Here is a 13,387-nt window from a genome sequence, read left to right as displayed (position 1 = left end):
GTATCTAGTAGAGCTTACATTCTAGTAAATACATTGAGTAGCCACCCTCCAGACTGCCCTGGTTGAAGAATCTTACAAAGTGTGAATGGATCTTGAACTCAGTGAGCCTTACTTCTGAGAACATGCTTTAGGATTAAGGCACACCTAGCGGAAGTATTAACAGCCAACGGGTTTAGAGTTTAATAATCTGGAGTCAGCATATTAAAACACAAAGGTGTGTTCCGTGTTGTAAAATAATGAGTGAACATGTGATCTGTTGATTTGAGGGAAATTAACCGTCCGTCACTGTCATTACTGAAATTACAGCATTTTGGCAACTTTCTTGTATCCAACCGTGATACGGAGAAAATACCCTCTTGGTAATATCTGTGTGGACTCTGCATTCACTGTTGATGTCCTCAAAGAAGTGTGGAGCAGCAGCTTTGCCAAAATTACATTCCAAACCCCGCAGAGGTTTGAATATATTATTTATTAAAATAAGTTACATTTATTTGCTCATTTCTCCCACCCCTTTCAAAAATGAAGGAAATAACCCCCCTAATTTTCCACCCAGCCAGGGAAATCCAGTTTAATCCTTAACCCACCAGCATCTACAGACAACTTTGGTGTGCTCCAATTCCTTCTACTGCCCTGTTATGCTTCCATTGACTCTTTAGCAAATGGCGTGTGTGTGTGTGTGTGTAAACGACAGAGAAAAAAGGTTACTCTCTGTTCCATGCACACATGAAGCGCCCAACTAGACCTAAATTAAGATTCTGCATGAATTTGAAATTCTGCAGACTTGACTGCAAACATTCCCCTAGCCTAGCCGAAATGGTTAAACCTGACAAAAACTCAGAAAGTTCCCTGGCGTTAATTTGCTGTTCAAGAAACATTTGACTTTCAAAAGCTGTTTTAATAAACCTGAACCTCTGCTGTGTTACCAAAATCAGTGCTTACTAAAATCTAGTCCCCAAAATCCAAGCTTGATTAGAAATCATTCCAAATCCAGATTGAGAGTTTTTATGTCACTTTCTGAATGTCTAGTGACATCCATAGTCAAAAAGCGGAGTTAACAGAATTCAGTTCTGTTTAATATGTCAGGTTTCTCAGTACAGCTTCCTTAACTTCCTATAAACAGGAATCTGCCTTTTCCACAGGTTAGTAGCACTGGTCACAGAAATTGTGCATGCCAAAGATCTCAGATTTTTTTTAAAAAAAGTTTCCTTAATTAACTGAAAATGCTTCTAGTCCTTATTGCTCCAAAACGAGTTGCGGTGGAATCTCAGAGGCCAGAGCAGCACTTCCAGATGGTTGCAGCTTGCCAAATGTCTTTGATGTAGCTCGATGGGCTGCTGCATTGCAGAAACAGAATAAATATGTGAAGATCGACAAAGTAATTCCAGTCGTGTAATCTGGGCTCTTGCTGTCTGCACAGAAAAAGGATTTTTAAAAAACCACAAAAACCAGCAACACAGAGTTTGCCCACATGATCTTTGTGGGTTAAATTTTTGCAAATTCAGGCTTGACAAAAGAAGGCGATTTCTAGATCGAAATGTCCTGACAGGCAATAGATAGGAAGCAAGAGAGCCTCTCATTTCCTGAAAGAAGCAGGCCATGTTGTCTGAGTGGGTCTTGGAAACAAAGCTGCAGCAGGCTGACGACCCCCCCTCCCCACAGCTCCTGGAGGTGGGGAGGGGTGTTGTGACCCCACAGTGACAACCACGGCACCTATTCCTCATCTTGGTTGAGACTGTGTGGGCATGGGCTTCTCCAGACAGGCAGAAAGGGTGGGTTTCTGTTGTGGTGAGCAGGGCGAGAGCTGAGTTGTCAAGCGATGGCTCAGTAGAGGTAGGGGAAGATCCGGTAAGGGACGCGGCGGCAATACTCCTGCCAAGCGAGGCCATACTTCCTCAGGCACTGGTGCTCGTCCCGGGCTTCCCGGTGAATCAGAAGCATGGTGAAGTAGAGGACATAGAAGTAAGGCAGGATGTGGGTCAGGCCTGAGGAGAGGAAACAGAATGGGGAAGCCATTGGGGAGGGTGGGCTATTGGGACACAGAGGAACCACTTCAGATTTCAGTGCAAGGAGGCACAGAGAATCCCATTTAGGGGTGGGGAAGAGAAAAAGAAAAAGAAAAGGGGTCTCCTGGCACCAGCAGCCTTTTCTCTCTCTTTCCCCCTCGCCCCAAACCCAGCTTCTAAGATCCAGCCTGATCAGTTTGAGCAGGGAAACCCTGAAAGCTTCCAAACTATTTTGTAACATTTAGGCTGGCCTAACGGAGGTGGCGCTGCGGGTTAAACCACAGAGCCTAGGACCTGAAGGTCGGCGGTTCGAATCCCTGCAATGGGGTGAGCTCCCGTTGCTCAGTCCCTGCTCCTGCCAACCTAGCAGTTCGAAAGCACGTCAAAGTGCAAGTAGATAAATAGGTACCGCTCCGGCAGGAAGATAAACGGCGTTTCCATGCGTTGCTCTGGTTCGCCAGAAGCGGCTTAGTCATGCTGGCCACATGACCCAGAAGCTGTACGCCAGCGCCGCAACCCCAGAGTCGGTCACAACTCGACCTAATGGTCGGGGGTCCCTTTACCTTTACCTAACAGAGGTATTGCTGTAGTCTTAATTGCTGGATCTTAATGCTTTATCTTTAACTCCTGTGTAACATGCATATAGTGTTTCAAATGAAATGCCATTCTTTGCCTGGGGGGCTACTGCGAGGAATGGGGGCCAGTGCAGGGGTCCCCACCGGGCACCGCTGGACTACAACTCCCACCTGCCCCGGCAGCAGCCAGCATGGCCAATGGTCAGGAATGAGGATGTGGGAGCCCAACTGCAGGCTCCCGCTCCCTGGGTTAAGCCTTGAAAGGCTGGAAGATGATGGGAAAGCTCTGGGATTTAGCAGGGCATAACATGAAATTATAAGGGGTATATTTAATTTTCTTCGTGTTTTGCTTGTTTCTCTCCAAAGTGAGGATTTTGAGAGCCTCCCAGTGGTTACTCAAAAGGCCATGAGAGTCATGGACATTGGAAAACGGGCACTGCTTAACTCTGCACCCTCAGAATTTGCGTCGACATGTATAGGTTCTCTCTTTCTTTAAACAAGCACAGCAGCTCTGTCTATCTGAAGGGATGCTGCTGTCTCCCCGTCCTCCTTTCTGTGTCTTTGGCAACTTGGCAAACACTATGTGCAAGGTCATGTACCGTATTTTTCGCTCTATAACATGCACTCGACCATAACACGCACGTAGTTTTTAGAGGAGGAAAATCCATAGGCATGCCACCCGTAGGCATTCCCTCCATAACACGCACAGACATTTTCCCTTACTTTTTAGGAGGAAAAAAGTGAGTGTTATGGTGCAAAAAAATACGGTAATTGCTTGTAATGGTGTTGTGTGACCCTGGTGAGTGGGCCGGGCACTGAGATTCTCTTCCTACAGAGTGTGGTCTGGATACTGACGGAGGGGGAGAGAGGCTCCTGCTTACCGCAGGGCAAGGACCATGCAAAAGCCATGATGAGGTCTCCTAAGTAGTTGGGGTGCCGCACAAACCCCCACCAGCCGGACACCAGCAGGCGCCGTCCTGTGGCCGTGGGGATGGTTCGCAGTCCTGAAAGGAAACAACATTTCTCTTGTGAGAACAAAGGGGTTCACAAGGCATTCAGGTCCTGCAAAAGCAGGCCAGCCACGCTCTGTTTTCGCAACAGGGAGGAAAACAGGGATGCCCAATTTTCCACCTCCCTCCCACAGGCAAAAGACAATGCCCAGGCACCCACTCCTCTTCAGAAGCTATTGCATTTGGATTTTAAATGCAGGCGCTTCTCTGAGGCACTTGCCCGCGTGAGCCGCGGCTATACATTTTAAGAAAAGGAACGTTAGAGGCCAAAGGTTGTGAAGGCGCAGGGCACAGCTTGTGTGTCTCCCAGCAGGGTCCAAACAGGCCACAAGCCACAAAGGAGGACAAACCAGCAACTTTGGGGTCGGCAGGATTCCGGCGAAAGGCATTCTTCTGGGAGTTGGCGCCACGGAAAATGGAGTAGCCCAGGCCTGCAGGGTTGAGAAGGGGGTGGGGGGAGAGTGAGGTGGCATGAATGGGCAGAGCACGCTAGAGAGAAAGAGCGGGTGGACAGACAGAGAGTTTGAGCTCTGGGGTGACTGAAGGGAAAGGGCTATGAAGAAAAATAATTAACACATGCACATTTCCATAGATATGTTTCAAGCCACATTAATTTTGCTTTTCTTTCTCTTAGCACTCTATGCACAGCCTCTCCCTTGGCCCTCCCAAACTCAGGAAATAATTGTTTTTGGGTAGCAGGCATCATCCACACCTCAGCTTAGGCACTTGGTAGGGGCACTCTGCAAAGAGGGGCTGCCTATCTTTGACACAGTGGAAATTTTGAATATTGCCTGTTTGTTTTTAAATGTACAAAGTCCCCACTGTTTACTATCAATTAAGGCTTTATATCCCTTACCATTCTGGAAGCTTAGTTAAGAGCAAGTTGGTTACATTATTAGACCCCTGCCACGAAAAGAAAAGAAAGTTGCTGAAGCTTGGAGGGGAAGAAAATATATTCTGTGCATGCTCAGAGGCCCTGTTTGCCACCCAACTCACCGTTTAGCAGGGTGATGCCCCCAGCCATGGGCAGGCTCAGTTTCTGTGGGTGGGTGACGAGGAAATACGACTGGAGGGTGTACAAAAAGGGCACCCACGTCAAGTCCCCGAAAGCCAACATGAAGCCGAAACCGTCATGGACGATGTCCATCGTGGTGAGAATAGCCTCCTTTGGGAAGGAAGAAAATTTGCCTTTTTTAATCTGGCCCAGGAAAATCCACCAGCTCTCAGTCCCCACTAAACAAGCCCACTGTGAGCCCACACACTGGGGAGCGGGTGCATCTCAGAGAAGTGCCAGCAGAGCAAACGGGTTCAGGTGATTTGAGGAAGCAGGTACTAGGGAGGAAAGGTAAGCCGTCCTCTCCCCCAGGGGTGCACCCCAAATTCAGAAGGAGAAACATGAGCAGAATCGAGGTCCACGAAGACGAAAACAGCCCAACAGGCACACATTGTGTCAGTTTCTCTTTTTGTGTTCTTTGTTTACAGCCAAGCAGGCAAAATAAGGTTTATTGAGCCCCTGGGAGGCTTGACTGCAATAGGCACTAGGGAAGGGGAGCAGTTTGGAAATCACTGCTTTTGCTTCTGTTCCTTTTTTAAAAGACAAAAGCAAGTTTCTAGTCCTTATGGAAGGAAGTGCAGTGTCATTTGTAAACTCAGCCCTGCCTGGCAGTTCCTGTGATGCATCTCCGTGGCAGAAACTGAGGAATTAAGGCTCCCTGCAAAATTCAGGCTGGCAGACCGGCCGGTTGAGATCCCACCCTCTGCCAGACTTGCCTCGTGCCATAAGGCATCCACCACGTAGAGAAGCTGGAAGCCATTAACGAGGATCATCGCCAAGGAAGGGCTTCCTCTCAGCTCCGTCTCCTTCACCAACATGGCCATGTTAATCAGGGCCTACGAGAGAGCAGGGAAGCAGCGGGTGGCAGAGGGGAAAAAGCTACAGCTTGTGGCATACGGTACCCCTCAACTGTCCTGTTTTAAGCAGGACACCCCAGAATTCTGTAATTCTGGCTTCCGATTGGCTTCTGGGATGCCCCATTTGGCTCCTGCAAGAGCATGGCCCCAAAAGACATGAAAACAATATGAAAGCCACCCGGTTAGGGGAGGTTGCTGCCAGCTCTATGGCAGGGGTGGGCAACCTTCGGCCCTCTAGATATTGCTGAACTACAACTCCTGTCATCATTGGCCATTGCTGGGGCTGATGGGGAGTTGTAGTTCAGCAGCATCTGGAGGGTCAAAGGTTCCCCACACCTGCTCCACAGGCTGATTTGAACCTGCGTCTCCACAGTCCTCACCCAGCACTCCAACCCCAACATCATACTGGATCCCAGTTGTGTCAGCTGCCTGATCCTCAGCGATCCGGACCCTCCAGTATGGGGGGAGGGGCGCTCCTTGGTGTTGCCACACCAACACAAAGGGGTCGCTCCCCAACCCTGCCTTCTGCTACCAACACAGGGATGCCTACCCATCCAAGGAGACCCGGGCGCAGCTCACAGAAGAACTTCAGGTCAAAGGTATTGATCCGTGGGTTCAATTCGTGGCCCATGAAGAAGTCGTAAATGGGGTTTCCTGTGGGATGGGGGAAGAGGCAAGCAGGTGAAATTGCCGTCAAAAACACTTTGAGGAGGTGGTTCTGACACACCCCTCTAGGCAGCTGCACCCCGTGAAGCAGGGAAGTGTTGGCAGAACGTTGTGCCCAAATTTTCAGCATACAGTGGTACCTCGGGTTAAGAACTTAATTCATTCTGGAGGTCCATTCTTAACCTGAAACTGTTCTTAACCTGAGGTACCACTTAGCTAATGGGGCCTCCTGCTGCCGCCGTGTAATTTCTGTTCTGATCCTGAAGCAAAGTTCTTAACCTGAGGTACTATTTTTGGGTTAGCGGAATCTGTAACCTGAGGTACCACTGTATATGCTCAGAAACCAGAGGAAGAACACACAGCTTCCCAGAATGCTCTGCAGCTGATCTTATAGTCACCACGTCTCAATGTAAAAGAGCCAGACTAGGACCTGAGAGACCTGGGTTCAAATCCCCACTCAGCCATGAAGCTCCCTGGGTGATCTTAGCCCTTTGCATTCCCAAAGACCTTTCCGGCCTATTCGCATTTTCCCGTGTGTTCATAACGATGCAAATTACATGTACAAAGAGGTAATTGCCAACTGGGAATAACAATTTGCGTCCCCTGGGTATTTTATCATTTTTACACGTAGCGATTTTTATACCGTTGCCGTATAATAATAATACCAGCAAGAATAATACTACATATGTGGTGGACGTTTTCCTGCAAAAACTCCTGCCTCTAGAAATGAATGAGCCTTAAAAGGACTGCAGGCCTCTCTGTTATTTTTGCTAAATGACGTATCATCCCCGGGAGACGGTCCTTATCCGATTTTGCGAGCCAATTCACGTGAGGAGATAATGGCTTCAGTCTTTCCCCCCTTCCTTTTCCTTCCTGCCACCCCACCACCAGCTTGCACCAGACATGGGGCATTTGATGGGTTTTGACCATGCCCATCAAGTCGCTAGTCCCTGCCGAGGTGGAGTTGGCAAAGGAGGCCAGAAGGAGCCCAGTGTCAGGGTTCGCACCTCACCTGAGTTCCCGCCTGGGGCCAGGGCTGCCTCTGGGGCAAGCAAGGCCTTGAGGTACAGGAGGGCGCTGAGTCCAAAGGCCACAAGGGAGGCAGAGAAGGCCAACTGCAGGAAATGGTCGTGGATGTAACTGAGGCGCAGTCCAGCCGCCAGGCCGGCTCCAACCACCAGCGCTGTGACCACCATGGCATGGCACCCTGAGAAATGTGGGGCAGGGGGAGAAAGAGGGTGGGGCAAACAAACAACGACCAGACATCAATTTATCATCCCTCCTGCCTCCTCCCCCCCCCCCCCCAGCCTTCCTAAGCAGATACCAATATGGCTAAGCTTGGGGAGAATCCCAAGGTGGCGTTTAATAAAATGTTCTCAGTCTTGAAACACTGGGATACGCTGAAAAGCCACTCACCACCACACCCCTCCCCATTGCTGAGAGCCACCAGCAGCACCCCGGCGGCTCTCTCACCTCTGGGGGACCTTTCCTAAGGGTGGGGGGCACTTACCATTAATCCGGTACTGGAGCCGGGTCTTGTCTCGCAGGGGGGTCCCTTCTGTGAGCTGTTGAAAACACACACAGACGCAGTCAGCTGTGGTGGGGTCTATGTTGCCAGGGCTGCCTGAAAGCGGGGTGCTTTCTTTATATCAGGGTTTCCCAAACTTGGGTCTCCAGCTGTTGTTAATTTTGGCAAAACCTATTTGGTATTTCGCAACTTTCTGACTTGGGACGCGAGTGGCGCTGTGGGTTAAACCACAGAGCCTAGGACTTGCCGATCAGAAGGTTGGCGGTTCGTTGCCGGTCCCTGCTCCTGCCAACCTAGCAGTTCGAAAGCACGTCCAAGTGCAAGTAGATAAATAGGTACCGCTCCGGCGGGAAGGTAAACGGTGTTTCCGTGCACTGCTCTGGTTAGCCAGAAGTGGCTTAGTCATGCTGGCCACATGACCCGGAAGCTGTACACCAGCTCCCTCGGCCAATAAAGCGAGATGAGCGCCGCAACCCCAGAGTCGGCCACGACTGGACCAATGGTCAGGGGTCCTTTACCTATCTTTCTGACTAGTTGCAGGACCTTAGCCAGACCTAGCAGAGTACATACAGAATCCAGAAGCAATTGGCAACTTGGCTGCAAACAGGATAGACGAAGCAGGAACCAGGAACTTGTAGTTAGGTGTTTATTATATGCAGTGGACTATTTACAGGATCAGAACACAGATCTTTTGCTAGCTCTCTCTTACACAACTCACAACTCCTACACTGACACACAGAGCTCTGAACACTGAGCTCTGAATACTGAACAAACACATTCCAGTTAGCAAACCATTAATTATCACTCCCTACAAAGAGCTTGACCAATCAGGGAGCTCTCCCCATGTCTCTGTTATCACCAGGCAGACTTACTCCTTCAGATTGCCTTCTGGCTGCCTACCAAACCTTAACTGACTCTGTGTGAGTAGCTGCACGTACACAGTTTCCCAACGGTTCAGACTACAATTCCCAGCATCCCTGGCCACTGGTCCTGCCAGCTAGGGATGATGGGAGTTGTAGTCTGACAACAGCTGGAGACCCACATTTGGGAAACTCTGCTTTATATGGAGACAGGAGGAAGCCTCTATGGTGGGAGAGGAATGCTCAAAATGTGCTTTGGGAAAATAAAAAGACAGAGGGCTGCTTTGGCCTTTCCCCACGACTCAAGGGTCCCTCTGTCGCCAAGGGCAGCCGCTGTTTTGTGATGTCACTTCCCCATTTCTGCCATTTTACTAATAGGACCAGCTAGCCTTTCTCCCCATTGCTCAGATGAGGAAAACTGAGGCCAGGCTGCAGAACCTTACTGCAGCGCAGGCAAGAAGGAGTCCGTGGCAGAAGCCAGGGAAAAACCCTTGAGAGTGTGGAGGTCTCCTTACCTTCCCCATCGGGAGCATATATAAGAAAGCTTGCAATCCAACCCAGGCCAAGACTAGGGCAAAGTCCCGGGGGTCCCACAGGGAGCGGAGGGTGGGCAAAGGATAGGGGATGTTCAACAGGCTGGCCTGCTCCGTTCTGCAAGTCAACAGGAGGTAGAAGACAGTGGTGGGCATCAGGACGATAAGGAGGGCAGCCCCTGTGATGAAAAAAGATGGAGAAGTCAGAAAGGGGAAGAGACAGAACCCAGGAGTCCGGCATCCCCTGCTCACACCATTCCCAAGCCTCCCTAATAGAGGATTCCTGGGGAGGGATGAGAGAAAGGTATTGTTACAAAAGTTGAGTGCCTCCCCCTCTCTCTGCCGAGCGGTAGCCAGAGTCCATGGGATTCCAGGCATCACCCAGGCTCCCTTTGGAGACTGTTGTAGCTTTAAGAAATATGGTTTATTCATCTATTTACACCTTCAGTCAGCATGGAGGGAGTCCAGATCTTAAAGCATGGTCATCTCAAGAGGGGTTTGTCCCCCACAGCAGGGCAGCCCTTTAGTCCAAGGCATCTCTCCCAGCCAGCCTTCAGCCAGCCTGCCCAAGATGGATCCCAGTCTTTCTTCTCTCCCCTTCTTCATCCCAGCACACCTTGCTAAAAATTATCTTTTCTTGTCATACAACACCAAGTTATCCTTGCAACCTTCCGAACTCCCAGTCTCTGTTCACACCTCAGGGCAAGGGGGGGGGCGGAGAGAAGGACAGTTATCTTGCATTGACAATGGCCCTCAATGACCCTGTATTGTTTCTTAACGGCCCAAAGCTTGGCCAGGTCATTTGGCATAGGATAGCTCAGGAATTCCTCCGCAGCCTGTATCTCATCCCCAAATAATAAAAATCCTACCATTTACTCATTTCTAAGGTTTAGCCCCTGCACCCCATCTATAACAGTATTCTTCTGCCTGCAAACACACACACCTCTGAGCTCAGCCTTTCCCCCTCACCTAGGACGCCGCCAAATTCCAGCTCTCTGGTACGGGGGACCTTCAGTCGATCCATTGTCCTCTTGAGCAGGTCCTGGGCCAGAAACCTCCTCTTGCAAGTTTCCCCGGTCTTCAGCAACCACACACAGACCTAGAGAAAGAATCCATGAAGACCAAATGGAGCCCCTTGAGACAAGCCTCTGAGTATCCCCCCATGTGTTTTTCGATGGTCGAGCTGATTTGGATCGCCTGTTAACAGAAGCCACATTCTTTCTTACTGACTGTGCCTTACATGCAAAGCTGCCTGGCCATGGAGTAATTCCGCCCAGGTCCCCTTCTTTTTTTAGAAATTAATCACCAGGAGGGCACAGTCAACAAAAGCCAGCCAGCTGGAGGCTGGGATTCCAGAGGAAGGGCATGCTTGTCAGACTGTCATGTCTGTCCCGTTAGACATCTGCCACTAGTCTACCTCACAGGGCTGTTGTAAGGTATGCGCAGCATTTTGAACCCTTTGGAACAGACCTCCAGTCGATACAAAGTGCTACTAGTTCGTGAGCACCTCTCATAGGAATACAGGATGCTGCCTTTGGCAGAGACAGGCCGTTGTCCCATTGAGTTCAGTATTGCCTCCACTGGCTGGCAGCATCTCTCCAGACTCTTTCCCAGGCAACCATCATAACCAGGAAAGATGTTTCATATGCAAAACTAGTGCTTGGCAAGTCCACCTCCCCTTTCCCAGAAATCTGCAACTCAGGATAAATATTTGGGTGCAATTAATTCAAACAGCAGGTGCAAAGTGTACCCCCTACCCCACCTCTTGGGGTCATGAGCCCAAGAGTGTCTCAAACTCCTCAATTAGTCTCCTGCTGCACAAAATTGGAGTTGGTGCTTGCCATGGTTGAGCCTCAGCACCCATTTCTAGTACCAAAGCACCCCTCTCAAAGTTACGATCGAGTGCCTCTGAGCATATTGGGAGTGCTTGCTCTCTCACCACTAAGCCCTCCAGACACATCTGGACATTGTTAGGACAAGGGAAACGTGAGCCCCAGCACACACCCATCCTATTCCGCACCTTTCCTCCTAGGAGTCCACTGTGGTATTTTTGTGTGTGTGACTGGCCCAAGGTCACCCAGAGAGTTTCATGGCCAAGTAGGGATTTGAATTTAGGCCTTCATGGTCTAGGTTTGCCAACACACCATACATTTAAAGCATCCCTGCCCAAGGATCCCGGAAACTGCAGTTTGCCCCTCACAGAGCTACAATTCCCAGCACCCTTAACAAATTACAATTTCCAGGCTTAGTTGAGATGTATTTAAATGCCTTACAACACACTAGTTCTCAACTGAAGCCTCATCCCTGTGAAATTGTTGATTTACTGCTTCCAAAAGCAATCAGTCTTTCTCCTCCTCTCCTTTAGAGTCCTGTCAGTTTTGTAATTTAGCATTAAGAACATGCTAACTGCTTTGTTGTCTCTGTCTCAAATTCTTAGCCCAGTTCCCTGTCTCCAGCAGAGAAAGCAACCCTCCAACAAAGAATCTTCCGGATCCAACAGCCTGTGGCAGATTTGTCCTCATAAGCGAGAGAACTGCCAACCTTTGAAATACATGGCTTTTGTATGTATTTTGAAAAACATGGCCTTTGTGTGTATCTTCAAGAACTATTAAACAACCTGACAAGGTGCATGCTTGAAATCTGTGCCATTTGCATCACCCCCAAAGTGTCTGCACCCCTAAATAGAGCCACAGCAGGCACCATAATCTTCCAACAGCTTGACTTCACCCACCCCCAAAAAGGCACACACGCCCATTATTTCCCGAAACAGACTGAGGCCAACAACATTATGAGGTAATTCAAGGTACAGTGGTACCTCAGGTTACATACACTTCCGGTTACATACACTTCAGGTTACAGACGCCGCTAACCCAGAAATAGTACCTCGGGTTAAGAACTTTGCTTCAGGATGAGAACAGAAATTGTGCTCTGGCGGCGCGGCAGCAGCGGGAGGCCCCATTAGCTAAAGTGGTGCTTCAGGTTAAGAACAGTTTCAGGTTAAGAACGGACCTCCGGAACGAATTAAGTACTTAACCCGAGGTACCACTGTACTTTGGCAGTCAAAATTTGTGGCGCTTCTGAGGAGGACAGTTCTGCTGCTGACCTCAATACATTTCAAAAGAGGGAGATGTCAGATGCCTTGCAGGTCTGGATGCAGGATCCAACCCTCATAGGAAGCTGCCATACTGGATCAGTCCCCATCTTGCCTGCCCAGCAGCCACCCTCAAATGTGTGTGAAAGAGAGAGATTGAACCTGGCCGGGGTGGGTGCGGGGACCTTTTCCGTGCAAAACATGCGCCCTCCCATTTGAGCTACCGCCACCTTTCCGCTAAAAGAAAGGAGCAATGTCCCAGTCCTCATGTTTCTGTAGAAAATTCGTCTTTTCTGTAGAAAAGGCAGCTGCCTCATTCTCCGCCGGTCCTTGCTGCGCCTAAGCTCCGCATCCACCGACGGCGCTGCAGTTCCAGACGGGGCCCTTTCCCAGCCCAGCGGAAGCGTTGCTGGCGAGGATGCCAATCTCAGGTTGGGCTGGCCCTTTCGGGAAGGTCGCTAAATCCACCCTCCCCCGCGGGGACCACAGTCCCCTGCCTGGCTTGGCTGCATCCCGAGAGGGACCCGCGCATGTCTGCCCCACCCACCGGCCCTCCAGATCCCGCCAGCACAGTAACGTAGCGTGGGGGGTACAGGGGGGGGCCGGCTGCACCGGGCGCAACATCTGGGGGTTAGGGTTAGGGGGCGCAAATCCACGGGTTAGGGGGCGCAAATTACTTGCCTTGCCCCGGGTGCTGACAACCCACGCTACGCCACTGCGCCAGCAATAGCGGCGGCGTCCTCTGGCATGGGAGAGGGGACACATCGGAGGAAGGCTTACCTGGAGGCGCCTGGATGCGGGAGGCGCTCACCTGTCCCGGCCACCTGCCCGCCCGCATCAGCCCGGCATCAGCGGCGCCACCCTCTGCCCATCCTGTCCCTATCCCGGAGCAGCCAATCGCGCCCGAGGGAGGAGGGCGCGGAGCCTATCAGGCGAGAGGAGGCGGGCCCGCCTCACTGCTCATCCCGTCCAGCCCTGTTCGTGCATCCAGACGCCCGCAGGAAAGGAATGAAATCGCGGTGGTAAAAAGGGAGAGGACAGAAGAGGGAGTGGTGGGTGGACGGTGGTGTCCCAATCCTTCGCTTTCGCCGTCCTGGGTTCCCTTGGTGGTGGAAGAATGCGCTAATGAGAAGGAAAAGAGAGTGCCTGGGCATACGCAGAGTGCAAAACGCCTCCTGCTCTAATGCATTGGAGTTCAGTGGAGAAATGA

General features: G+C 50.6%; 2 protein-coding genes across 2 annotated transcripts in view; one reads left to right on the top strand and one right to left on the bottom strand.

Annotated features, from left to right (window-relative positions):
* Positions 1-13,387, top strand: part of LOC310694655 (uncharacterized protein) — a 102,076-nt gene that overhangs the window by 42,529 nt on the left and 46,160 nt on the right. The gene's annotated exons all lie outside the window — the stretch shown is intronic.
* Positions 451-13,187, bottom strand: TM7SF2 (transmembrane 7 superfamily member 2). The gene is made up of 11 exons (XM_083477984.1): positions 12,958-13,187; positions 10,056-10,185; positions 9,069-9,265; positions 7,676-7,730; positions 7,178-7,372; positions 6,050-6,153; positions 5,359-5,478; positions 4,585-4,753; positions 3,939-4,019; positions 3,460-3,582; positions 451-1,982 (listed from the first exon to the last, which is right to left on the bottom strand). Exons 2-11 carry the CDS (start codon positions 10,108-10,110, stop codon positions 1,822-1,824), a joined length of 1,260 nt encoding a protein of 419 aa, XP_083334110.1. The 5' UTR covers positions 10,111-10,185; positions 12,958-13,187; the 3' UTR covers positions 451-1,821.

The sequence above is a fragment of the Podarcis liolepis genome (genome assembly GCF_965112155.1).
Source record: "Podarcis liolepis genome assembly, chromosome: 15".
Taxonomy (NCBI): Eukaryota; Metazoa; Chordata; class Lepidosauria; order Squamata; family Lacertidae; genus Podarcis; species Podarcis liolepis.
Note: the sequence above shows the minus strand (reverse complement) of the source record. Positions and strands in the feature narration are given on the sequence as shown.